General features: G+C 43.7%; 1 protein-coding gene across 2 annotated transcripts in view; it reads right to left on the minus strand.

Annotated features, from left to right (window-relative positions):
- Pdss2 (decaprenyl diphosphate synthase subunit 2) overlaps positions 1-27,277 on the minus strand; it is a 229,523-nt gene that overhangs the window by 34,861 nt on the left and 167,385 nt on the right. Inside the window, exons 5-7 of one of the 2 annotated variants that reach the window (XM_028894930.2) lie at positions 18,325-18,498; positions 17,087-17,218; positions 919-951 (exon numbers count right to left, since the gene is read on the minus strand). In XM_028894930.2, the coding sequence (XP_028750763.1) occupies positions 919-951; positions 17,087-17,218; positions 18,325-18,498 (339 nt within the window). The remainder of the gene's footprint in view (positions 1-918; positions 952-17,086; positions 17,219-18,324; positions 18,499-27,277) is intronic. The other variant, XM_028894931.2, reaches the window with a different exon arrangement.

The following is a 27,277-nucleotide window of genomic DNA, read 5'->3' on the forward strand; positions in this document are numbered from 1 at the left end:
ACCCCCTGTGCACATTAGCTACGTTTCCTTATAAAAGGTGGGCCTTGCCCACTTCCTGTCTCTTTCTCTTTCTTCACTCTCATCCCCAGGTACCGGCCTCTGCCCCTTCTCCCCTCCCCTCAATAAACCTCCCATGTGGCCCTGTTGTATGGTGTGACTCCTCCCCACCATTTTAAAAACACAACAATGCCTGCTACTTCTAACCACATAATGCCCTCCATCTTTCAGGAGCTGGTTCTTTCCTTCTACCATGTGGGTCCTGGGGATCTAACTCAGCCCATCAAGTGTGGCTTCAATAAGCTTGGCTGCAAGCACCTTTACCTGCTGCGCCATCTTGCTGGCCCTTACCATTTTATTCCCGATATCTAACACACTGTATGGAATAAATACACACTGTTGAACGAATCTTATTTTATCTGCTAATGACAATCTCTCAGCTTTAAACATCATGATTCTTTTTAACTTATTCAAATTAAAAAATTATGTATTTTCTTGTGTATGGGTGTTTTGCCTGCATGCATGTTTATACGCCATGCATGTGAGGTGAGAAGAGGGTGTGGTATTCCCTGGAACTGGAGTACAGATGGCTGTGAGCCATGGTTTAGGTGCTGGCAAGCTAATCCATTCTATCTATCTGTCTGTCTGTCTATCTGTCTATCTATCTATCTATCTATCTATCTATCTATCTATCTATCTATCTATCTATCTATCTATCTTTGAGACAGGGTCTCACTATGCCGTTCTGGCTGGAATGGTAGTCTCTTTGTAGATCAGACTGGCCTAAACTTACAGAGATCTGATTGTTTTTGCCTCAGATTAAAAGCTTGTGCACCATGCCCAGACATAATGCTTCTTTTTTGACGTTTCACATGTAAAAAGTGACCAAACTGTATAGTAGGATGCATGCAATCTACCCACCTTAGTGTAGTTCAATCTTCCTTTTTCTTGAGCCTAAAATAGAAAAGGAGAAATTAATTTGCTAGTTCTGTTTTTCCACCTTTCTTTTAGGACTTATCTAGTGTCTTGTTTCTTAAAGGATAAAATTCATGGGGCTGAGAAGATGGCTCACTGGCTGAGAGCATGTGCTGCTCTTTCGTTGAACACAAGTTTGGTTCCCAGCATCCATGTCAGGTGATCCACAATCACCTGTAACTGCAGTTCCTGGGGCAACTGATGCTTCTAGTCTCAGCAGCCACCTGGCCCCACATGCACACACATTGAACCACATTCCTACCTATAGCCAGTGATTTCTTTTTCTTTTCTTTTTTCTTAAAGATTTATTTATTTATTATATATACAGTGTTCTTTCTGCCTGCATGTATCCCTGCAGGCCAGAAGAGGGCACCATATCTCATTATGGATGGTTGTGAGCCACCATGTGATTGCTGGGAATTGAACTCAGGACCTCTGGAAGAGCAGCCAGTGCTCTTAACCACTGAGCCATCTCTCCAGCCCATGGTTTCTTTTTCTATATATACATTTATATGTAATCTGAAGAGTTCTTTCAACTTTTGTTTGAAATTTATACACATATATACAAACATAAACACACATGCACACATTACATGCATGTACATACAATACGTGTGCATGCATGCACACACACACAAATACACACACACACATACAGATTCATTTGCCCCTGCAGGCAGGCATGGAAGCTAGAAGTTGATATTAAGACTTCTTTAATTGCATCAATCACTTCTCTACTGTACTAATTTATTTATTGAGGTAAGGTCTCACAGCTTGCCTTTGGGCCGTAAGGTACACTGTTACAATATGCTTCACCCTGGAGCCATTTTCCTCCACACTTTGTTTACAGACCAATTACCACAGAGATTTCTAGCACTGTGAAGCACTGTGATGGACACACACTATTTTCAAACCGAGGACTCCCATTTTCTTTGTATTTCCAGCTTGTGTGCGCCCCCCCTCCACCCAGCAGAGATGTCTACACTGGCCAGCAGGCACTGGATGTAGGAAGAGGCCCACAGCACAACAGCCAGTTTCTGCAGACAGACAGACAACCTGACCAGACTGTGACTACTGCTGTATGGCCCACCTCAGTGTCCTTTGAATTTTATTTCTTGTTTTTTTTTTTTTTTTGAGACAGGGATTCACTATGTGGTCCAGGCTGACTTAGAACTTCTGATCCTCCTGCCTCAGTCTCCTGAGTATTGGGATTATAGGCATGTGCCAGCATACTTGATCTGAATATCCTTTTTATTTGTTTTCAGCAAACATTTTAGGTCTGTGAAACTATTTCATCTAGATTGCTTAGCTAGCGTGTAAAAGGATAATTTCTTTCAGAAAACAAATATGGCAAATATTTAAACATTTAGATGTAAATAATACATATTCTATTCCCAGTTGATACATACGTACATATATGCAGCAGGGAGTAGCCACTGCCATAAAGGTTTTTATAAAAAGCTCCAGAGTTCTAGGGAGAGTTAGAAGCGAAGAGCACAGTCTGATTCCTCGCCGTCACATCAGTGGTGTCATCCAGTCAGCGAACACTCCAGGAGCAACTGCTGCCCGGGAGGCCGTGCTCGGGCACAGGGGGGCCGTGCTCGGGCACAGCCGTGACAGAGCAGACGAGCCCCTGACTGCTCACGGACGTGGGAATCACACAGTGTTCTCTTAGGCAGGCTTCACAGAGACCCCCCTGAACGAAAGCTCCATGAGGGCCCCGAATCCGCTCTTTCCTTCTCACTAGATTGGTGTCTGAATGAATGGGTGGATGGAGATGAACGTCTTCTGTTAAACACGTTGCTTTGTACTGTCTCTTCCAGAGAATGAACTAGTTTACTACCGCTAGGAAAGCTGGATGAACTGATATATGGTAACAAGGAGTCCTTATTGATGCCCTACAAACGTGTGTGTATTGTATGCGTGTGAGCATGTGGGTGTCCATGGCCATTCTGCACACGTGTGGAGGTCAGAGAAAATGCAGGCTGTCTTCCAACTGTTCCCCACCTTATTACCTTGATACAGGTCTCTAGCTCAGTCGGAAGCTCTCATTTTTGGCCAAGCTAGCTGGACAGTGAGCTCTTGGGACCCACCTGTCTTTGCCCCTTAATGCTGTAAAGGTTCAGGCATGTGCAGGCGTGCCCGGCTTCATGTGGATGCCTGGCATCTGAACTCAGGCTCCCAGACATTACGCTTGCACAGCAAGTGCTCTTATCCACCAAGCATCTTACTAGCTCCCAGCAAGTTCCACCTATGTTGTCCAGTGTCGCTTCCTTTCTGTTTACAGGCAGGTAACAGAGAATCTAGAGTACCAACTTTACAAAACAACCTCAAAGGCTCTGTTAACACAGACGAGCAAAGGCCTCCAACTGGACTCTCAGATGGCTCCGTGGAGAAGGGCACTTAGTGCTAAGTCTACGATTCTCAAGACCCACATGGTCTAGAGCGAGAATTAACTCCTTTGACTTCTACATGTATGGTACGTGTGTACACACACACACACACACACACACACACACACACACACACACGTAAATATAAAAATTAAAAAAAAAAAAAGAATACTGGACAGATCAGAAGTTCCCAGATTCTGGGCTCTCTCAGATTCCAGGCTGGTGGTTTTAGAATCACCCAGGTAGATTGTGAAAAGCAGAGATTCCAGTTCTCTTTCTGAGAGACTGATTTGTCCGAGACCGCTGGCCTGCTGTACGTCTAGCATCCTCTCTGATTATGCTGCTTTTTGCGTCAGTGTTACTGGGAGAACAGCTACAGGGGCTCCCTAGGTCCTGAGGAGAACGCACCGCTGTGACTTCCCCTTCTCTGGCACCTGTCACTTGTCATGTGCATTTCCAGCAGAGCAAGATATTGTGAAGATAACTTTCTCACTGTTCGGGGCCCGAAACACGCGAACACAAAACAAGGCTGTGATCCAGGGCCAGCCCTGCACCTCCCCCGCCACAGCGTTCCTCTCCCCCCTGTGAATTCTGCCTCGACTGACGATCCCCGGGGGCTTCATTAGGAGGGTCTTCAGAAGGGGCTCACTCATCTCTCTGCCTCCTGCGGGGGTCCTTTTCAGTCCAGGTCAGGAGCTAAGAAAGTAACTTTTCCCAGTCTTTAGCAGTTGACAGAGAATGTGGGGTTTGAACCTTGTTTTCTCTTCTAAAAATATGAAAATAGACAAGAGCATGCTCCAGTGCTCACGGCACAGTGCTCACGGCACAGAACTCCTCAGACAGCCTTGGTGAACACTGTAAAACAATGTTGCCTACAAAAGCACCCCCAGACCAGGCTCTGATCAGGGGGTGCGGGAAGGATTCATTCCAAAGGGTTATACTCAGGTGCATGTGGACCACGGCAGACAGATTCCTGTTGGTAAGCAATGGACACATAGTATGGACATGTGCTTTCTGTAAGTCAGGTAACAAAGGATTAGGTGACATAAATGAACTGTTCCCAATTCCCAACTACTATTGTCTACACGTTGAAGGTGCAGATCGGGACACCTTTTTTTCTAAACATACAAAAATGAATATTCCACTGTGGGGGAGGAGGGGATTGCAAGAGACTGATCATCTCTACCGATCAGGCTATTTCCCCCAAACGTTATCCGTTATGTCTTACTTTGTATCTTAGGCTGGCCTTGAACTCACAGCAATCCTCTTATAGCTTTTCAGCTGCTGGTATTCCAGGCCTGCCGTGCTGGGGATTGGACCTAGGGCTTCATGTGTGACAGGCAAACTAACCAAGCCACATCCCTGGCCCAAAGGGTGTCTTTTTAAATCTCCAGGAAAAACTATTGCCTTCCCTCTAACCTTTTTCTCCTATATCGATGAGGACACAACCTAGGCCTCCCTCGAGCTAGGCGAGTGCTCTGCACTCAGCTCCGCCTCCAGCACCCCAACCTTTCTGTTGCCACTCACCCATCTTTCCTAAGTTACTGCACACTCGCTACCTTTGACTGTTCTCTTTCTCTAGGTGATCATTTGCTATTCGGGATTAAGTTACAGTTGCTATGTTGTGTGTGGTCATTAAAACAAGAGTGTTGTAAGTTCAAGGACAAGCTGAGCTACACCCAGTTTGAACAGTCTCGCCCTACAAAAACTATACTCTGTTGCTCACCTCTTTTAAAACTATTTATGTATGTGTACCACATCAGTGCAGTACCCACAGAGGCGAGAAGTGGTGTCAGGTTCCCCTGGAACTGAAGTTACAGGCCACTGTAAGCTGCTGATAGAGGTGCTGGTGACTGACCTAGACCTCTGCAAAAGCAGACAGTATACTCCTAATGCCAAGAATCTCTTCAGGGAAGCCATCTTGGCTGGTGACCTCACCAAGATGGAAGCCACCATGTGATAAACTTTTCAAGGTCCTTTTAATTCTCTGTGTTTCCTAGCCTCTAGAGGGCCAGAACTTAAAGGAAAAGAAAAGAAAACAAACAAATAAACAAACAAAAACAAAAAAGAAAACAAAAAAAACCCTCTCCAGCCCGATGTTCATCTTAATACTTCAGCATTTACCTTCTAAGAACACAGCATCCCCTGCGTAACCACAAAGTCATCATCACATCAATAAGTCCGTCATTCATTATACATGATATTTATATATGCTATACCTATATACAGATGTATTAAATTTTATTTTTATGTGTGTGGGTGTTTTACCTGCATATATGTACTCAAATGTATGGTGCCTATGTTGGCCAGGTAGGGAGGCAGGTCCCCTAGAACTGGCAATACGGATGGTTTTGAGCTGCCATGTGGGTGAGGAGGGCTCACCTGGGAGCTCTATGTAAGAGCAGCAAGTCCTCTTAACTGCTGAGCCATCTCCCCAACCCCTCATCTTATTACAGTTTTATGTTTCATTCTTTTCCCACAGTGGTCAGTAGGCAAGATAATTATACACATGACTTCTCCCCACATAGTGAAGTTACCTATTAGCCTGTCTCTGTAGTATTGATGCTAAGCATGTCCACTGCTCCCCTATGGGTTTAATAAGTTGTATGTAGGCTCTGTTTGCTTCTTTACTCACCATTCAACCAACCATCCACTCATCCACTCATCCACTCATCCACTCACCCACCCACTCACCCACCCACCTACCCATCCATCCATCCATCCATCCATCCATCCATCCATCCATCCATCCATCCATCCATCCATCCATCCAGGAAGGGTGTCACTCTATAGCCCAGGCTGACTTCAGACTTGTGATGCTCCTGCCTCTGCCTCCAGAGTACCATCCATTATTTGAACTGTCCACTGATGACTCTTTATATTAGTCACTCTCTCCTCACTATCATAAAACTCCTAACAAAAACAAGGTAAGGAGAAAGGGTTGTTTTGGCTCACTGTGAGGGAGCACAGCGCCCCCATGATGGGGAAGGGAGGCAGTCATGTAGCTGAAGTTTTCCTGGTCCTGCTCGGCTTCCTTGGTCCCGCAGTCCCGCAGCCGCTCAAACCCAAATGAACACACAGAGGCTTATATTAATTAAAACTGCTCAGCCATTAGCTCAGGCCTACCACTGACTAGCTCTTACACTTAAACTCAGCCCATTTCTGTTAATCTATATGTTGCCACATGTTCCATGGCTTTACCTGTGTGCCATTACACGCTGCTCCCTGGACGGCAGGCTGGCGTCTACTCTCAGCCTTCCTCTTCCCAGACTTTTCCTTGTCTGCTTATCTCGCCTATACTTCCTGCCTGGCTACTGGCCAATCATCATTTTATTAAACCAGTGTACAAAAGCATTATTCCACAGCACAGTCAGGAAGCAGAGAGATGAATGCTGGGCCCAGGACTGTTGCCTCGCACAGCTGGGTGGGTCATTCCACAGTCTAATCTAGCAACACCCTCATAGACATGCCCAGAGGTTTGTTTCCATGATGAGTCTAAATCCCATCAAGTCGACAATCAAGATCAATCACTACACCCTTGTTTGGCTACAAGAATGACATGTTTTAAAAAGTTTTCTGCTTTTATACTGGTAAAAGTATCAATGACCACTGGGTCCTTTATAGAAAGCAAAAAAGAATTTGTTTTGCTTTTTGAGACAAGGTCTCACTTTGTAGCCCAGGCTGAACCTCAAACTTGTAGCAACCCTCCTGCCTCAGCCTCCTGAGCTGGAATTCCAGGTGTGTACTCCCATGCCCTGCACGGAGAAAACAGATCTTCCTGAAAACCATTCCCGGGGCGTCTGCACTGAGAGGGCCCGAGAGGGGAAGTATAGTGCACATCTAAAAAGGAGGTTCCAGAGGGCAAAGGGCAAATGGGGAAGCACATCTCCACCCTCCTCCAGAATGGTTTGCATACAGTGAGACAGAATAGACCAGATCCACTTGCCCTGTAGTTAGAGCAGCTCACAGTTCTGGCTAAGCAGAAGCAGGCTTCCTGCGGCCAGGCTGTCCAGTTACAAAGCCTGGGAAGCAGCAGAACACAGGGGAGGCTCGCCATGCTGTCTGAACCATTCTTGTCTATCAGTGATACAGCACAGGAGGCATCTGACAAGGAAGTCATCCTCAGAGGATTGCTAGACACGGGACAGTGTTTAGAAGGAGTCTGGTGGAAGATCCACCTCACTCCTCTCTCCCCATCTCTTTCCCTAAACCCGCCCCTTCAAAGCCTGCCAAACACAGCTCCTCCCTCAGAGAGGCTCAAGGCCACTCCCAAGGGGAATATATAAATGGCATCCCAGAAAACAGACTTGTGGTTCTTGCGATCTCCTGTCCCTGTCTCCTCTCTGCAGGGCCAGGGAATCGCCTGGGAGTGCTTTACCCATTAAACCTGGGCTTTCCAATTTGGGCTGATTTGGTTTGTCACAACTGGGGAGAGGCCTTCAGGAGGCCTAAAACTTATCAGATTGTACCAGTTCTTCATTTGGGAAAGCTTACCAGTAACAGGAGGGACATGTCAAAGATGGCGGAAGTAGTTCTTCCGTCTCCTCCTTCGGCCCACTGGGAAGCGAGGGAGCAATACATAGACATGGACAACTATGGTGACCAACTCTTAAAAGAGAAGGAAGGGGCTGGTGTTTTTTATTTAATAAATCTCTCTGCTTAGAGATCTTAATTATCCTTTGCAATCTGATTTCCTATGCTTTTGGAGAATCTGGGGGAGACATGAACTTAAAGTTGCCCAGTTTGACCAGGAGAAAACAAACAAACAAAAATCTACTGCTGCCTCAGAACAGCCACGAGCAAGAAGCCAGGCTAACCATAGAGGTGGTTTTGCTGTAGAAGGCCCCGAGACGATGGCTGTCAACCTGTAGGGCGCACCTCAAGCTCACTATGTTGAGACTCTAACAGACTGGCTTTTCCATTTATGTTCCTCTTCCTGTTACCCAACCTTGGCACCCTGCTTGCCTCCGACTGCCTCTCCCAGCCCATACCTGCCAGCTCCTCTACTCTTCCCAGCTTATAGTTCTAGCTCTGGCACAGTTCTCCTTGAACTTCCTTAACTCCCCATTCTCACTGACAGTCCCCTGCTTCAGACGCGGCACCATCGGCAGGGTCCTCCAAGTGTCTTACCTGGTCTCTAGCATCTGCTCGTCCCTCCGATCCCATCGATGTAACCATTCCCATCTTCAGAATCAAGCCCTTCTTCAGGAGCTAGGTCACACGCCACCATTCCCAATGCCCTGTCCACCCCTCCCCCGGCATTAATTACATGATATTCACACATCTGTACATTACAATCTCAGTATATTTCTCCTACCACCTCAATAAAAACAAGACCTCAAGGCAAATTACTGCTGCACCCTCTTTAGTCAGTGTCTTCATTCTCTGTCAGTACAACATATGAACGCACGCGCACACACACACACACACACACACATACACACACATACACACACACACATACACACATACACACACATATACACACACATACACACACAATAGTTGTGGTCATTTGTTGGAGACAGGGTCTTTTTAAAAACATACTTTTTATTTTTTATTTTATGTGTATGGTGTATGTTTTGGCTGCATGTATGTCTGTGTGCCATATGTGTGTCTGGCACCCATAGAAGTCAGAAGAAGGCATTGGATCCCCTGGAGCTGGAGATATAAATGGCTATGAGCCGACATGTGGGTGCTGGGAATTGAACCCAGGTCCTCTGGAAGATCAGTCAGTGCTCTTAACTGCTGAGCCATCTCTCCAGCCCAAGACAGGTTCTTGATATGTAGCCCAGGCTGGCCTCTAACTAAAAATCTGCCTCCCTCTGTCTCCTGTGTGCTGGGGTTCTTCTTATCACAATTTATTTATGTGGTTTTGGGACAGGGTCTCAAGTAGCTCAGGCTGGCCTCAAACATCCTAGGTAGCTAAGGATGACCTTTGACTTGTGATCCTCCTATCCACACTTCCTGCGTGCTAGGATTGCAGGTGTGCACCACCATGCTAAGTTTTATGTGGTGCTGGGAACTGAACCAGGGTGTTGGACATGCAATGACCTTAACAACTGAGCTACATCTCTAGCCCATGGTGGGATTACTTAAGGAATATTTTAATTCAGAAGATATCCAGGCTTATGTCATAATCTGCAGTCACTCCATATAGTTCTTTCAAATACTCACAACATTACTTCTTAGAAATGCCTCAGAGTGACGCAGGCATGATGGCCTAACCTGTATCCTAGCACTTGGGAGGTGGAGGAAAGACTTCAGGAATTCAAGATCATTTCAGGAGCTAGGCTGGGATCCATCAGACAGTCTCAATCAATCATACACATGCTCTTCCCCACAACAAGAAATGATTCAAATTATCTTTAAAAACTAGGAGAATTTCACATATGCAACTAATGAGTGCTACTACTGTGTATCGCCTTAATATAAGAAACTGCATGTATTTTCATGCATAGTGAACTTATCTGGCAGTCTTTGTTTTCTTTTTTGAATAAAAAGTAACAGAGAATATCCAGGGACAGTGAGTTACAGCTCAGCAACGGTAATGTGTGATACGCTTAAGGTATTTTATGGCTAGTTATGACAGTGTCAGAATGTTGCAAGCCTAAGTGACATTTCAGTACTTTCAGGAACAGCCAAGAATATAATCATAATTCTTATTTCTTCAGGTGACTTATAATGGCAGCAGAAAACTAGTGGGATCATTAAAAATAAAGCTTGCTGACCTGCAATAGCCCCTGGATGCCCCGAGAGAGCCGGGACATTGCTGTTCTCTGAAGGATACAGTCTTTTATAAGAGTCAAAATGAAAACTGAGTAATGACTTACCTCCCCAGGTGAATCACCCATTCACTAACTGTATTTTCACCTGATCATTATTTTTCAGCAGCTACCAATTTAAATTTAAAATTAAGGTAGTGAGGGATCTGTTGAATTCAGTATGGAGACAATGCTCAACAGACATCCAGCTGTTATGGGGCCCGGGTTTCGTTCCGAAATCTCTCCTGAGGAAGGATGTATGTGCTCATGCCTCAGGGACTGGCAGTACAGCATCTAATCAAGACGGCTGCAGGAGGGCTTGGAGGGAGGCAACGCCTGCTACAAAAATTCCAAGGTGGTGCTCTAGCTTCCCCATGCTGAAGAAAAAGTCATCTTCTCGCTTCCGTAGCCGGTCAATAGTCCTCCCTCCCTACACAGAAAATCAAACCTGCTGGACAGAGCAGAAAGTAACTCTACATGTGATAAGGAGATATCACATGGGTCTCCCAGCATCAGGAACAAGATTTTGTTTCCAAAAGCATTTCTTCTAGATTTATTTATTGTATGTGGATGAGTGCACCCTTTGTGGCTCACGCCGGCAGCGGACTGAAGGGGTGTTAGGTTCCCTGGACCCAGAGTTACAGACTGAATCATTATGGAGGTGAGGGAACCACACCAGGGTCCTGAGCAAGAGCAACAAGTGCTCTCGGCTCATGGGTCATCCTGTCGGCCCCCGTTCTCTTCTGAGACAGTGTTAATGCTCTGTGGCTCTCCCTGGACAGGAACTCTGTACACCAGGCTGGCTTTGAGCTCAGAGACCATTTACCTCTGCCTCCTGAGTGCTGGGAAAGGCATGTGCCATCATAGCTGGCTTTTAACTGCATTATTTTTACATTCCTATTATTTTCGAGGGAGGGCACATCATGTGTGGTGGTAAGAAGACAGGGTATGGGAGTGCTTTCTTCTCCCACCCTGAATGTGCTCAGGTCCTCAGGCTTGGCAGCAGGCGTCAGCTGCCTCACCCCACCAGTCCTGGTGTAAGTGTTAACAGAGATCTACCTTTTTCTTGTATTGCATCTCTTAAGAAATCTGTGTTTCAGATTCACTGGAGAACTAAACATACTTTAGAAATCACCCAGTTCAATGCCATAAATTTACAGAAGATAATAAAAAGGATATGAGAGAATGTGATTCCAGTTACACAATGCTGCAGAGGCCAAATCAGAACCTAGGCCTTCTAACTCCCATCTTCCATGGGCACTTTGCTTATACCAATTTGACTTTATTTGACAAAACAGGCTGCCACCAAACAGCCTTACCCAGAGACAACCAAATGTGCACACACATACACACTTTTGGACAAATGGGTAACTACACCAAGTACCTGTTCCAGGATTAGTGGTAATTAATAAATGAATTTGCTATTACTCTTAAGGATCTTACAGTCAAATTCAAAATTGGAGGGAGACAGGATCACAGAAATAATGGAAGGGTAAATCACTGAACACACTGGAGTTTATCAAGTAACCCTCTTTGGAATTTAGAGTCTTAAATGACAGATTGTGTGTACTAAGAGGCATTCACGGAACCAGATCATTATCTTACTGAGGGTCACACAAACATGTAACTGCAATCTAGGTGACTAAGATAACTCAAGGAAAGCATTTTTTAATCTGAAGAAGGAGATCCCCACATAGTCAGAAACTAATTGCTCTAAGTGAGTGAGTCTCTTTTCTCTTTCCCGAGGACTCCTTCACTACTCAGACAGGAAAGCTAGTGGCCGGCCAACAAACCAGTGTTTCCCAGGGGATGAGGACTTGCAAGGGTCTACTAGGCACCTGGGGCAGAGGGTGGAAATTGCTTACAGCATCATCTCAGTGCTTACCGGCCTCCACAGCAGAGCCATTTGAATCGAGTTGATGCTCAGGAGACATGCTTTTCCAAATCGGTTCCCTTTAAATATAAAATCAGTCTGGGGACAATGACTTAGATTTTAGGAAATTTTACCAACTGTTTGGGTTTTCCTAGACTACTCTTGCGAAGATTTACAACTATGTATGTCTGCAAAAAACCCACGAGTGCTAAGATGCCTTCCCCTAAAATTCATATCTATGTTATGCCTTCATAAATATCTCTAACTCTAAAGGAGAGCTGTTAACTTTCCTTTAACTTATTCAGTGTATCTTTCAACCAAAATGTAAATCTGCAATGTATTCTAATGCAACCCAATTAGAGTTAGTAAGTTAGTAGCACCATCTGTATGTATGTATGTATGTATGTATGTATGTATGTGATGTATGTATGTGTGTCTATATATACATATATATATATTTTCAGTTCAGCTGCCAAAATAACCTCATATACAACCTCAGCTGTGTGATAGTTCATTGGCTCATACTTTTTCATGTGTTTGTTTGTTTTGAAACAGGGTCTCATGAAGCTGGGGATGACCATGAACTCCTGATCCTCTTGATTCTACCCTGGGATTTCAGGGATAAGCCACCGAACCCATCTCACAAATTTGTAAATGGGTCAATTTCAATTTTTTTCCTTTTACAATTAATATTTTAGTATGTTTTTCCCACATCTCTGAAAGCTTTCTTATGACTGAGGCCTAGGAGTGAAATTAAATTATAGTTTTAAAACAAAAACAAATAGTATTTAAAAGTCATGCAGTATAAAACTCTTAAAAAGAAAGGCCCAGCACCCTGAAGATCTTCTCTTTAGTCTTTTCTTCTATTTTCAAATTTCTTTCCTGATTTAAAAATTTTAGACATTATCCATTGATTATCCATTGATACATGAAAGAAATATTAAATCTTACACTTCCCGGCTACCTTCCTCCTACTCAATCATACTTTTTGGTTAGTCCATATTCTAACTGGTGCTAGATGATGAGAAGTTCAACCCCTTTGTGGCTTTGGACTGCAGCAAACCCCACAAAAGCCTCTCCAAGGCCCTCCGTATGTGGGAAGGCTGTGTGTCTTTCCCATTCCCCAGGGAACTGCTGCAGTAGACACCTGCTCCCTTCCTACCGGGAAGGACGGTGCCATTGAGGGGGTTCAAAGACACTGCAAAGGCCAGCAAATGGCAGGGTAGTTCAGATACCGAGAAGAAGAAATGCGACACTAATATCCAGAGCAGGGTGAGAAGGCACCCACACCATAGTCCTTGTAGGCATTCACCTGAGCTAGGCGCTTATCGCTAGGCTAAAGCTGGAAGAGGGCTGAAGAAAACTCCTGAATGCAGAGCCAAGTCTCAGCAAATTAGACGAGAAAGGCAAACCTGAGGAAGAGCTTGGTGAAGAAGGCAAGCAAGAATGGCACCAGATCTGGCACAGTGTGGGCTGACTGAGCTTTCCACATCATGTGTGTTCTGTGGAACTTGGCATGATGTCTCTCGAATGCTTTTCACTCTCATTTTGGCTCAATTAATCTACTTTTACAAATTTGATTAATAATTTTTGAATAAAAATTGGAAATGTTTCCTAACTCTAAATGGTATTTGCATCATTTCATAAACAAAATCCAATTCTTATAAAATATTCAGGACTTAAATTTTTATGCTATATAAATATTAGTCTCGAAGCCATATGGAACATTGTGATTACACTTTCTTTCTTATGCATTTTTAATTTTTCTCTACAGACAGGCTAATAATTGCTTCATTTTATTCCATGTATTCAGTGTGGCTGTTTTTTTACTGTTGTGTAGTTCTGGGGATTGAACCTAGGGTCGCACACATGCAAGACAGCCCTTTAAAACCAAACTCACCCGGCCTATCCTATTTCTCCTTTCTATTTTGAGAGAGGGCCTCACTAAATTGCTCAGCGTGGCCTTGAATTCTCTCTCTAGCTCAGGTAGGCCTTGAACTTGGGATCTGCCTGCTTTAGCCTTCTGAGAAACTGGGATTCCAGGCTTCGCACATTCTGCCACTCAATTCCTTGGACACTCTTTTTTGGGAAAGGGAGTCTTTGAGATAGGGTTTACCTGTGCAGCCTCGGCTGTCCTAGAACTGGCTTTATAGACCAGGCTGGTCTTGAACTCTCAGAGATCCCCCTGCTCTGCCTCCAGAGTGCTGGGGTTAAAGGTGTGTACTACCACTTCTTGGCTAGACACTCTTGAATAGAAAGGTGAGGGAGGTCTTTGACCTCTTGCCTCGATTCCCTGTGGGCCTTTGGGGCTAGATGGCGTGAGCCCACGAGGCTGCTGGGAACTGAACTGGGGTCTTCTGCAATGTTAGCACGTGCTCGTAAGCACTGGGCCATCTTTCTAACTCCTAATTTTTATTTTTTTATTTTTCAGACAGGGTCTCATGTAGCCCAGGCTGGCCTCAAATTGGATAGTGTAGCTGAGAACGACCTTGAACTCCGAATCCTCCTGCTCTCGCCAACAAATGCTGGGGATACAGGTGGGAACCACCACGCCTGGCCGTCTATAACTCTCAACATGGCTGAGGATATCAGGTAACTTATCAATCCCAGTCTCTACTCCAGTGGGGCAGGGCAGATGGCTCAGCAAGTGTTTGGACCCCCAGAACCACAGGAAGGCTAGATGCAGGAACGTAGTCTGTTATCAAAGTGCTCCGGTGGGGAGATGGGAAGCAGAGACAGGAAAGGCCTAGGAGCCCATGGTGAACAACAAAAGGCCTGCCTCAAACATACTGGGAGCAAGGCCTGACATCTGAGGTTGTCCTTTCACCTCCACATGTGGGCTGTGCATGTGTGCAGTCACTGCCATACACCAACACCCTCACACTCATGAACACACACACACACACACACACACACACACACCACTTTAAAAAAGAGAGGAGTTTCTCCTGGAGCTCTCTGTCCTCTTGTCTCAGTGAAGCTTGCATACATAGCCATCAGCCCAAGACTTGACAGCATGATACATAGGGAAGCATGGTACTTAGGGATTCAGACTGACTCTGCAGCTGAACTGTTTGGGCTTGAATACTGGATATACAACTTGGTTGCTGTGTGACACCTCAATAATTACTTAATCTCTCTGTGCCTCAGACTCTTAATTGGAAAAAAAACTTGATGTATGGTATGTGCTGCTTGTAGGCCTTATTATTGTTTATGTCTGCGTCTAATGACCTACTTTTTAGACCTTATTTCATTTATTTATTTATTTTTTGGTTTTTCAAGACAGGGTTTCTCTGTGTAGCCCTGGCTGTCCTGGAACTCACTTTGTAGACCAGGCTGGCCTCGAACTCACAGAGATCCACCTGCCTCTGCCTCCCGAGTGCTGGGATTAAAAGCATGTGCCACCACCACTCGGCTGACTTTATTGTTTTTTAACGATGCTGAGGCTGAACCCAGGGCTTTCCGAATACCTCTGAGACATGTCTTCAACCCTGTATTTATCTTGATAGAATACAGTCCATACTCTCAAGAACAAGGACAGGGAAAGTATGGTTCCCGAGTCTCTGTAGATCTTGGATCTCACAATGTCCCTTCCTTATCATCATGAGCACAGGGAACGTAGGGACACGTCTCCATGCCCAGCTGCTTATTTGACTATTCTAAGCTTGTTTTGTTTTATTTTTAATTCATTTTTACTTTTTATAAAAGCACTTTGCTTGTGTGTATGGCTGTGTACTACATGTGTGCCTGGTGACCCCAGAGGCCAGAAGAGGGCATCAGATCCCCTGGAACTAGAGTTACAGACAGTTGTGAGTCACCTAGTGGGTGATGGAAAATGAACCTGGGTCCTCTAGAGAGCAACAAGTGCTCCTGACCATTGAGTTATCTCTCCAACCCCACAAGCTTCTTACTAAATAAATCTGCATTATTTTTATGTTTTACAATCCAATTTCTTGTTCTGGGTTTGTCCTTTTTCACATACGACCTGGTCCAGTTTCTAGGCTTACTACTGTGCTGAGGGTACTATCACAGTGTGTCTAAAATGTCTGAATTGTCTTGGTTCCTCTAAGTTCCCTTTCATCAGTTTGGTTTAGACTCTCTTTAATGGCGGTCATTTTCTCAGTGCCCTGTGGTCCTCTCTTCCATATTCTTCTCCACGGTGAGGCAGCTGAGACTCTCCATGGGGCATGCTGAGACAGGTCCTTGTAGGGGACTGTTCACGGATACAGGATGTTTACTGAGTGGTCCCTAAACTGCCCCTTTGCCACCCTTTTCTGTGGGGCTGGACAGCTTCCTAAGAATGAACGCTTCCCGCTTTCTCGGGTGAGTATGAGCGACTTGAAGCATTTTGAGAGTCAGTACAGGAGGAGGTTAGGAGAGGAGAAATTTCATCGTTCAGAATTCGGATCCTCACTTAGGCTCTGTTGTAAGGCTGCTCCCCTATCGCACCCTCAGCTGTGCCTGTAACCATTCCCACATCCACAGACTTACACAACACTGCCAATCACAACCACAAAGTTAAATAAATCCCACGGGACTCTGGATGGAAAGGGGTCCAGTTTCTGCAGCAGTTTCTGTACTAAGAGAGCAGACAGGCCTCTCCGGTGCCAGCCCCGGTCTACGCCCCTTTGCTCCCCCACTTCAGCAGGCTCCCGACCCTTCTGGCTTTGACAATGTCTCAGAATGGGTGTTCAAGGCCCAAGTTTGTTTTAAAATAACCCCAGGAGCTAACAGACGGAGCTCCTGCCATTGTGCAATGTGCACAGGAGTCCACAGATGGGAAACTGCCGTCAGTTCAAGGGTGCTGCTACTACCATATCCAATTCCCGAAAGCCATCAGGAAAAATCCCAAAGTTAATTAGCATTCGCAACAGGCACCAGTGCCGCGCTGCAGCATCCATGCATTCAGACAAGCAAATACACTAGTGTGGCCTCGAGCTTACAACGAATGGTTTACCACGCAAACATGGAGGTTACAAGGGATCCACCTGTAAAGAAAACGGGCTTCCAGCATGCATTAGGAATTGTCTTCTAAGATCAACTACATACCAAGGGTATCGAAAGTAGGAATGATTTCAACTTACCTCTCCAATCTGCTTAATCCACAAATCTCTTCCAAGAAGCTCTTGATGTAAGACTACAGGTGCTGAGTTCAGGTTAAAAGTCGTGGAGCCACTGGTCTGGTCTTTCATAAAAGGCTGGAGGTCAGAATTGATCTAGAAGGAGCAGTCAGGGGAGGTGCATGAGTACAATGTATCAGTTCAGGAAGCACCAGTCACAGTGTCTCCATGCACTGTAACAGGACTGTAACAGGAGTTAATGAGCATCAGCATCCTGGGCGGCTTAGCGACGACGATCTTTAAAATTCTTCAGAATTTCATTTTCATAGTGTGTGTGCCTCTGGGGATGAGCGTAGGACCTGTGTGTAAGCAGTCACTCTGCCATGGAGCTACATCCTTAGCTCCTTCTCCTTTAAGTGAAAGGTAGAGACTTAAATAAACACTTAATAAATACAACCAGTTTATAAAGAAACCCAAGTTTTACAAAAATATGAAAAATTCATCTGGAAATGACACACACACACATATACACACACAGAGACACATAGACACACATACACGTATATGCACACACAGACACAAACATGTATGTATTCCTGCCTTGTGTGAGTTACGTAACATCTGAAAGTATGTGACTGAAATTTTGGGAGTAGTATGCTGTTTTCTGAGGCAGAGTCTTTCTATTATGGAACTCTGGCTGCACCAGGTAACCGAAAATTTAAAGTCGGATGGAGGACCACAAAGCAACGGGTCTAGTGGTATTTTATTGTTCATATGTCTTTGAAAAGAATGAGTTATTAAGTATTTCTCCCTTTTAGCCTCTCCTACTCTTGGGAATGCTCTCACGTTTTCTAATAAATTTATGCTCCAGTGTTGATAAAAAAAAATTAAATCACATATTAAAATTAAAGCTTTCAATTTTATTCAGTACAATTTTATGAACTTTTCATAATTTGTCTATCATACAGATTTAGAAGGGAACTATAGCAAAAATAAAAAATAGTCTACCATTCTGTGGAGGTGATATTACATGTTATTTAGTAATTTGAAGGAGTTATTTCAGAATTATTTCAGGTAGTAAGAAAACGTAAACATCAAAATTACATAGTATTTGCCAATTATACTGCTTATATAATAACTACCACCCTCTCTGACAGACAATTTTACACATACAATAAACATTTTTCAAGATATAAAAGCAGCTTATTAAGTGCCAGCAGTTTTCTGTGTACATTTATCATATTTCAGTATGCAGAAGATACCTTATGACTCATGGCCATGTGCTTCCCATACTGAAATGCCATGTCTTGGACCTCAGCATCATGCTTCGCTAATTCCATTGCGGCCTGGCAGCTCTTCGCCAGCAAGGCACAATGGGACAGAAAAGTCTGCTCCTTCCAGGTCGAGATTCCAATATTCTCTGTGATAGAATGGCCCTAAAAATGGAGAAAGGCCAAGATGAAAAGGCTTAGGTAAATGTACTTGTGTTTTTGAAAGATAAAAGCTTTAAGAGCTGGACAGGTCTGGGTGGTGTACAGTTGCAATCCCAGTAAAAGGCAGGAGGACTATAAATTCCAGGCTAGGTAGAGCTACATGTCTTAAGAAAACAAAAACAGAAAAACAAAACAAAAAACAAAGTAAGGAACAATTCCAAACACTCCCACTTCCTCAACAAGACAGAACTAAGAAGCTGAGCCCTGGCTCTAGGCACCAAGAGCAGCGCACTGGGTGACTGTTTCATTTGGGGTAAAAGCACTTTCTGTAAATTTTAAGCTTGAGAACTTGTATAACATATATACTATCATTTAAAACAAACGTATAGAAGCTTAGGCCTCTAAATTGATGCCTGTCAGTTCTTGAATGTCACTGAGTGTTCTGAAACCGAGGATCCTGCTGCATTCAACTCATATGGGAATAGTAAGGGCATAAAGAAGACAGCATACACCAGGGAAACTAGAATTACTACAAACAAGAAGACTTTTGAATATACCAGCAGAGGGCACAATCAATAACACAGTCAACTATAAAACTAATCAGAAAGTGTTATAGACAAGGTCTTTTATTCTACTATATACACATATATTTAAAAACAGAGAGCTGAGCATGGTGTCACATACCTGGGGAGGCAGAAGGATCAAGAGTTCAAGGCCAGCTTGGACCACATGAGACTGTTTCAAAAACCAGACCCAAACAATACAACAAATTAAAGGCTATGAATACGTTTGGTCCCGATGGGATGAAGGTGAGTGAGTGAATATAAAGATGCATCATGTTCAAGTGAGTGGGACCCAGGAAGCTAGTCCAGGGCAGTTAACAGCACCATCCCGTCCTGAAAACAGGCAAGTGGATTCTAAACACCACAAAGGAGGAGGAACATGCATGCTCCGTTCCCTGGCCAGTGCCACATAACTACCAGCTGAGCTTCACTGTGAACCAGAAGAAACCTCTCCTTTCAAAAGCAAGGAAGGGTGGATGGGAGAAGGAAGGGTGTCTCAGTCACTGTTCTATTGCTGTGAAGAGACACCATGACCAAGGCAACTCTCAGAGGAAGTGTTTAAATTGGGAGCGTGCTTACAGTTTTAGAGTGTCAGTCCATGATCATGATGATAGGAAACAGACAGACACGGTGCTGGAGCCGTAGGGAGCTTTAACATCCCGATCCATCTGCAGCAGTTGAAGAGAGAGACACTGGTCTGGGCACAGGCCTTTGAAACCTCAAAGCCCATCCCCAGCAACACACTTCCTCCTCTGATTAGGCCACACCTCCCAATCCTTCTACTCCTTCTCAACAGTTCCACTCCCTGGTGACTAAGCATTCAAATATATGAGCATACAGAGGCCATTCTTATGCAAACAACCACAGAGGGGTAAAGGCAGGAAAGAAAGGAGAAGGAGAGAAGGAAGGAGAACATCAAGGACAATCTTGAGAAAAGAAGGCCATGTACCATTATATGAGTCTGGAGTGGGGTATGGCAAACAGGAACAATGAAGTTCACCTAGCCCCACCTGATAATGAGGTGCTAACAAGACTCAGAAATTAAAAAAACTATGGTGGTATTTTATTTGTACTGAAATGTGATTTTGATTGTATGTTAATAAATAAAGTTACCCGGGGGTCAGAGCTATTAGAGCCATAGAAAGAGCGTGGCAGTGGTGGCACACGCCTTTAATCCCATAGATCTCTGTGTGTTCAGGGATACAGCCAGCATTGGAGACACACGCCTTTAAGACCTAGAGGGCTGTACATACAGACAGTGACGAGGCAGTCACGTGCACCGCAGGAGGAAGGGTAAGATTTTAAGCTCTGAGCTCTGACCTCTTGGCTTTCTCTTTTACATTGGTTCTGAATTTCTTATTTAATAAGACGGTTGGTTACATCTACAAAAAACAAAAAACTGGAGTTGAAGAGATGGCTCCAGGGAGCACTTCCACTCTTGTAGAAGACCTGAGTTCAGTCTCTAGCATCCATGTTGGGTGGCTCACAAACACCTCTAACTCCAGTTCCAAAGGATTCAAGTCTCTTCTGGCCTCTTTGGGCATGTATAGATCTACATGTGAGTGTCTATGCATACATACAAATATATGTATACATACACATAGTTAAAGATGGAAAATAAAAATATGTCTTTTGTACAGACAGATAATGGAACAAAACAGGAAGTCCAGACAACCACCAAACCATATGCCAAGTTCACTCTATTTTATGGAAGAGTTGAGTTGGACCCCGCAGTAAATGTATCATTACTAGAAAGAACTATGTGGATAAAAGTAAGATCTGATCTGCTCACCTGTCACAGGTAAGTCAGCCTTCTAAATCCCTGGAATCTGTGCAGGTCACCTTGCACAACACCCAGGCTTTAACGACCAGATGGAATTTAGGATTAACTGGTGGGCAGTCTGTAACAGGGTCTTTACTTCTCTGTTTGAGGCAAGGTCTCAGGTAGTTTAGGTAGACCTTGAACTCACTATGCAGCCAGATGAGCTTGCTCCTGATTCCCCTGCCTTCAGCTCCTCAGTGCTGGATCAGTTATGCACACTCACGCCTTATTTACACGTCCTAGTAAGAGAGGCGCCAGAATCAGGGCTGTAAAACAGCACTAGGAGCCAAGCAATGAAGGTTAAAACTAGGAAAGGGTCTGGGCAGTGGTGGCCCATGCCTTTGGAGGCAGAGGCAGGCTGGTCTCTAAGTTCGAGGCCAGTTTTGTCTACAGAGTGAGTTCCAGGACAGCCAGAGCTACGCAGAGAAACACTGTATGAAAAACCAACTTCTCCCCCCTCCAAAAAAAAAAAAAAACAAAAAAAAACAAAACAAAAAAACCTAGGATAGGCAAGGGCATGGATTTCCCTACAGAAGTCTCCAGAAGGGATACATTTCTGTCCCCTTCTTGATTTTGTGGCTTCTCATACTTGGCTGATGGAGGGGGAAACTAGATGGAAATTTCTGCATTTCTATCAAAATTACACTAATGTATTTGCTCCACTACCTAGGTATGCATTACACACACGTACAATAGAACCAGTAGAAGGTCACAGTCTCTGATCATCTAGCTGCTGCAGTGATGTCTGTTTAAAAACAGAATCCAGAATCACACCAGCCTGTAGGCTATGTGCACTGCTGAAATCACCCCGGCCTGAAGGCTATGTGCACTGCTGGAATCACCCCGGCCTGTAGGATATATGTACTGCTGGAATCACACCGGCCTGTAGCCTATGTGCATGGCTGAAATCACACCAGCCTGCAGGATATATGTACTGCTGGAATCACCCCGGCCTGTAGGATATATGTACTGCTGGAATCACACCGACCTGTAGGATATATGTACTGCTGGAATCACACCGGCCTGTAGGCTATGTGCACTGCTGGAATCACACCAGCCTGTAGGCTATGTGCACTGCTGGAATCACACCAGCCTGTAGGATATGTGCACGACTAGATCCTCACTGCTTTCTGTTCTCTGCTCAACATTCCACTTCCCTTTAGCCATCAATCTACTTCACTTTCTGGCCTTTCTCTCCTTCCTCTGCTTTAAACAGTGTCTCTTTGATCATGTCAGACTCCTCACAGCCTCCTCTGGTGAAGGACTTATTGTCTGTCTCCTTCATCAGAGTATAAGTCCATGAGAACAAGGATGGCAGTCATCCTCTAGGGACCCACAGGCACAAAGCTGGGTGGACATGTAAGCACCTACAACAGCAGGTGAGGTATGTAATATGTATTCATCAAATCTCTTCTCCGTCTTTGGTATTTCCTCTTTCTGTTTCCTTTGTGCTCCCTACCTTGGCTGAAATAAATAATCAAAATCACTATCATTTAGTGCCTTTTGTTCGCTCATACAATCTAATACCTCTAAATCCTAACAGTTAACCTTCCCTCTTATGGTTAACAAGCAATACATGTTTGCCCCAATTCTTACCCCAAATGTCCTCCATGAGACTCGTATCGCACTTACACAGGACACTTAGTTATTTCTTGAATACTACTTTTATATTTGTAGGAATTTTGAAATAATATCCTTCCTCTTCAAAGGGATTATTTCTCTGTCCACTAAGCTGAATATCTCCAGTATAAAATATACTTTGAAGAATATTCTCAAATATTCCCACAAATATCTGCTTCTTTTGAAAAATATTGCCCAGTTGCAGTTTGATCCAGGGCTAAATTCCCCTAGTTGTATGAGTGATTATATATCTGTTCCTCTGACAGTTGACCATAGGTCACTCCTAGTCACTTTCATATTTTTTAATCATTTAGGCATCATGTAATTTTTAATAACTTCTAGTTAAGTGACTAGAATCCTGCTTTTCAGTTGAATTTACTATGTAGTGATGTGTTAATTTTAATTTTAAACCTAAAGGCTACAACTAACATGGAACATCTTGTATGATATTAGCGGACCAGCCTTAATATTACATATCCCAGGGGCTCAGGAGAGAGAACTACTAACGGCGAGGACTATTTTCAGGAAATAGAATCTCAGCACACCGAGCTCTATAGTCCACTTGCTTTAATTCCTCTGGCATAACATCCTATTTACACAGCTTCAGTTCTGTTCTCGTGCCTAGCTCCTTTCTTGCCTGATTTCTCTCTATTTATCTACTGCTCCCTCTAAGTTCTGTCTTAATTCTCTTGTCTTAATTCTGCCTCATCTAGGTCCTTTTCATCTCATTCTTACCCAGCTAGTACTTCCCCATCTGACTCTTCCTCATCTTCCATCTCATCCACACGTTCTCTCTGGTCAAAATCCTCCTTGTCCCTCTCCGTTCTCCATCTCTCCGTCCCCCCAAGTCTCTCCAGAGTCCAGTTATAAACCCAAGCAATAGCAGTCCCCTGGTTGAGCAAGGTCACCAAGCTTGAATTCTTGGGTGGTCATAAAGGCAGGTAAGAGTTTCCTCAGGCAGTGATTGTCAGGCTTCCGGGGTCAAAACGAGGGGTGATTAAGAGTCACATAGAGGGGCAGAAATTGTTAATTATCATTTGCAACCCAAAAGGGAAGTGACTAATGAATTAACTAAAGGTAATTTGGGTAATATCTAAGAAGAGGGATCTTATGTGCTCAACTATAATCTTAAACGTGATTGGTAGAAAATGTTAAAAATCTATAAGTTGCTAGGTCAATGGGAGAAAATAAAACTGTCTTCTTTTTTCCTGTGGCTCCTATCTGTTCAAGCTATCTGCCGTTTTTTTCTGCAGGGTGGGGGAAGGTGTGTTCAGTTGCTAGGCAACCTGTATACAGCTGGATGCCTTTGGTGATAGTTGAAGGGAGATCTGGAACTAGAGGTAAAATTTGAGAAAGGAGGTAATTAAGCTTAATTGGCACATCCGCCAGGCCTTCTCAAACAGGTAGTCTGAACACTTAAGTCTGTTCTTAGAGAGTACAGAGATATCTCTGATCAGGCACTTTCCTCCATCTGGGGATGGACCTGGCCGGATGCTGCCAATGACGATAATTACAGGGAGGCTTGAACTGGGGTTCTGGCTCTGCATAGCTTCAGTGAACAATGTTATCTAAATATTCCTTTGGTAGAGGGGAAATGGTGCCCAATAAATGATGGAAAAGCTACAATAGCACATGAGAAACTCATAGCAGGAAACGGCTGATAGTCAAAAGTCAAATATCACCAAGGCTCTTTGAGCCTCGGCTTGACCTCTGGAAGGCCCTCGGCTTCTTCCAGGTATTAGTTTTGTCATAATCAGCTGAAATCCCGCTTTGTATATTTTTTGTGGCTTGCAGCAGAACTACTCATACACGGTATGCAGGGATGAACCTCAAACAGGGTGCTAACTGAGGAGAAATGACGCAGCACACATATGACAGCTCACCAATGTGTGTAACTCCGGTCAGAGGGAACCTGCTGTCCTTTTCTGATCTCCACGGGACCAGGTACACACAAGGTACACACATGCATACATGTAGGTGCATACATTAAAAAAAAAACAAAAACAAAGAGTTACTTGAAAAAAATTACTCAATTTATGACTCTTGATCAATTTTGGTTGTTTGTGTAACACACTCACTTATGCATCATGGGCCAGATCTCTGCAAAGCAATCCAGATATGAAGACTGATAAGCAGCTTGTCCTCAACAACCTCATGGTCCAGGGATAGAAAAAACAGAAACATCTGCACATAGAAGACAAAGCTTTCGACACATTAGGGGTGGCTACCATACCATTTTCTTGGTATTTTAAAATTACATATTAATTTTAACTGTGTATTACTGTATATGTGTATATGTAATTGTGTACATGTAAAAGGCTAATTGCAGGGCCTGAAACCACGGAAGATTTAGTTCTGTTCATTACATATTTCTTACTGGGATTTAGACTCCTTATTATTCATCACTTTTATATTTTTAAATTATTCATGGAACATACAATCCCTGAAAAAGATTATTCAGATAACCAGAAACAATTAATTTATGGTCCCCTGAAATCTACTGCCATAACTTAATTGGACCATAAGTTAATAACTCTGCTCCTAAGTTAATCAGAAATGTTATTCCCTGAACATCAAGTTATTACCTATTATGAATTTGGTTATTAATGAAGCAAAACCCGTCTATTCATTTCTACCAGATTGTCACGTATATACTAGGTAAATAAGCTCTAGGAAAATTAAGGTATAATTTTAAAATGCCAAGAAACTGGTATGACAGCCCACATCTAAACCAGTCTCTTTAAACATCAGATATATAAAATGGGTGCGAAGTGGCTGAATGTAGTCAGAATAAGAGATTAGGATATACTTACTGCAGCACAGAATGTGCAGGTTTAAAAAACATTTTAAATTTATTCTTTGAGAATCCCACACATGCAATCTTATTTATTTATTGACTTGTATATTTATTTTGAGCTGGGTTTCATGTGGGCTAGATTGGCCCTCAACTTCATACGTTCAAGGGTGATCTTGAACTCTGGATCTTCTCACATCTACCCCAAGTGCTGGGATATGGACATATGCCACCATACCCTGCGACAGAAAGTTTTCTTTTTCCCTTTGTGGTACTGGGGATTGAACCAAGGACTTCCAGTATGCCAGGTAAACACACTATCATTGTGTTATACCCTGAGAGAGAGAGAGAGAGAGAGAGAGAGAGAGAGAGAGAGAGAGAGAGAGAGAGAGAGAGAGAGAGAGAGAGTCTTGACTATATAGTTTAGGGTGGCCCTGTAATTGTTATTCTCTTCTTTAGCAATGTAAGTGCTAGGATTCTAGGCTTGTGTTGCAATGCCCAGCCTTACAAAGTTTGTTTGTATATTTATCTATTTATTTGTTTGTTTGCGATAGGTTCTCTCTCTCTATAGCCTTGGTGTCCTAGAACTCATAGAGGACTGCCTACTTTTGCCTCCCAAATGCTGGGATTAAGGGAGAGTAGAACCATCCTGTCCCTACATGAAGACTTTACTGAAGATTTATTTTATATAAAAAGATGATATACTCAGTGAATATTTACTCTTGATGGACTTCCTTTATTTTAGGAAGGGGTAATATATGTCATTATACATATTGAATAACCGTCAGAGGTATCTTAATTAGACTACTGTAACTTTGCCTGGGTAAAGGTGTTTGAAATAACTGACAGTGGGTTGATGTTGCCCGAGATAGCAGCACTAGTGGTATGTTCCCATGAGTATGGACATCAGGGATGGGATGGCTGTGGACACTGGTGTGTTAGTAAGAATCTGCTTCTCTCTCACTTTTTGTCAGTGAGTTGCACACTCTGAGTTGCTTTGCTCATGCGGTAAAACATTTGTTTCTACTCATGGGAGACCATTTGTTACTGTGGCTGTGCGGTAGGTCCTTCAAGGTTAGGCCCATGGTCACTGAACAAACACACCTAATGTGGGTTGGATAAGTGACTAGATTCCCTTAATACCACATTCTAATGCTTAAATTACTTCATTTGAATTGGTTTTACTTAGAGGGGGTGAGGGGGTTGCAGGGTCTCATAGAGTTCCAGGCTCGCCTGGAATTCATCACATAGCAGAGGAAGGCCTTGAATTTCCGAGTGCTGGGATTACAGGGGAGGCTGCCATGCTTAGCACACCTGGAAATAGAGTAAGGGGCTGGAGGGACGGCTCAGTCATTAAGAGCACATACTGCTCTTGTGAGGATTTCAGCACCCACGTCAAGTGCCCACAACTGCCTGTCCCTCCAGCTCCAAGAATCTGACACCTGGAATTTGAGGGCAATGTATTCATGTGTACTCTGCCACATATAGATAATTAAAAATAAATAAATCTTAAATATGAAAGTAAGACAAATATAGAAAAACTTCTCAACTCTCTGAAGTTCGGGGCTAGGAGGAAGTCAAGGAGACAAAGGGAGCCTGATTTGTCCTGTTGGTTAATGACATGATGATGACATTTTTGTATTACTTAACATGTAGTTAAAACTTAAAACCCCAAGTACGTAGTATCATAATTCTTTTTTTTTTTTAAGTTTTATTTATTTGTTATGTATACTTGCATGTATCCCTGCAGGCCAGAAGAGGGAGCCAGATCTCATTACAGATTGTTGTGAGCCACCATGTGGTTGCTGGGAATTGAACTCAGGTCCTTGGAAGAACAGTCAGTGTTCTTAACCTCTGAGCCATCTCCCCAGCCCACGTATCATAATTCTTAATTACTTAATAGGGAAAGAAGTTCAAGAACATATTTTGAGCAAGACCAGGCACAAATAAGTGGTAGAGATACTCCTCAGATATACGGCAGCT

This window comes from Peromyscus leucopus, chromosome 8a (assembly GCF_004664715.2).
Source record: "Peromyscus leucopus breed LL Stock chromosome 8a, UCI_PerLeu_2.1, whole genome shotgun sequence".
Taxonomy (NCBI): domain Eukaryota; kingdom Metazoa; phylum Chordata; class Mammalia; order Rodentia; family Cricetidae; genus Peromyscus; species Peromyscus leucopus.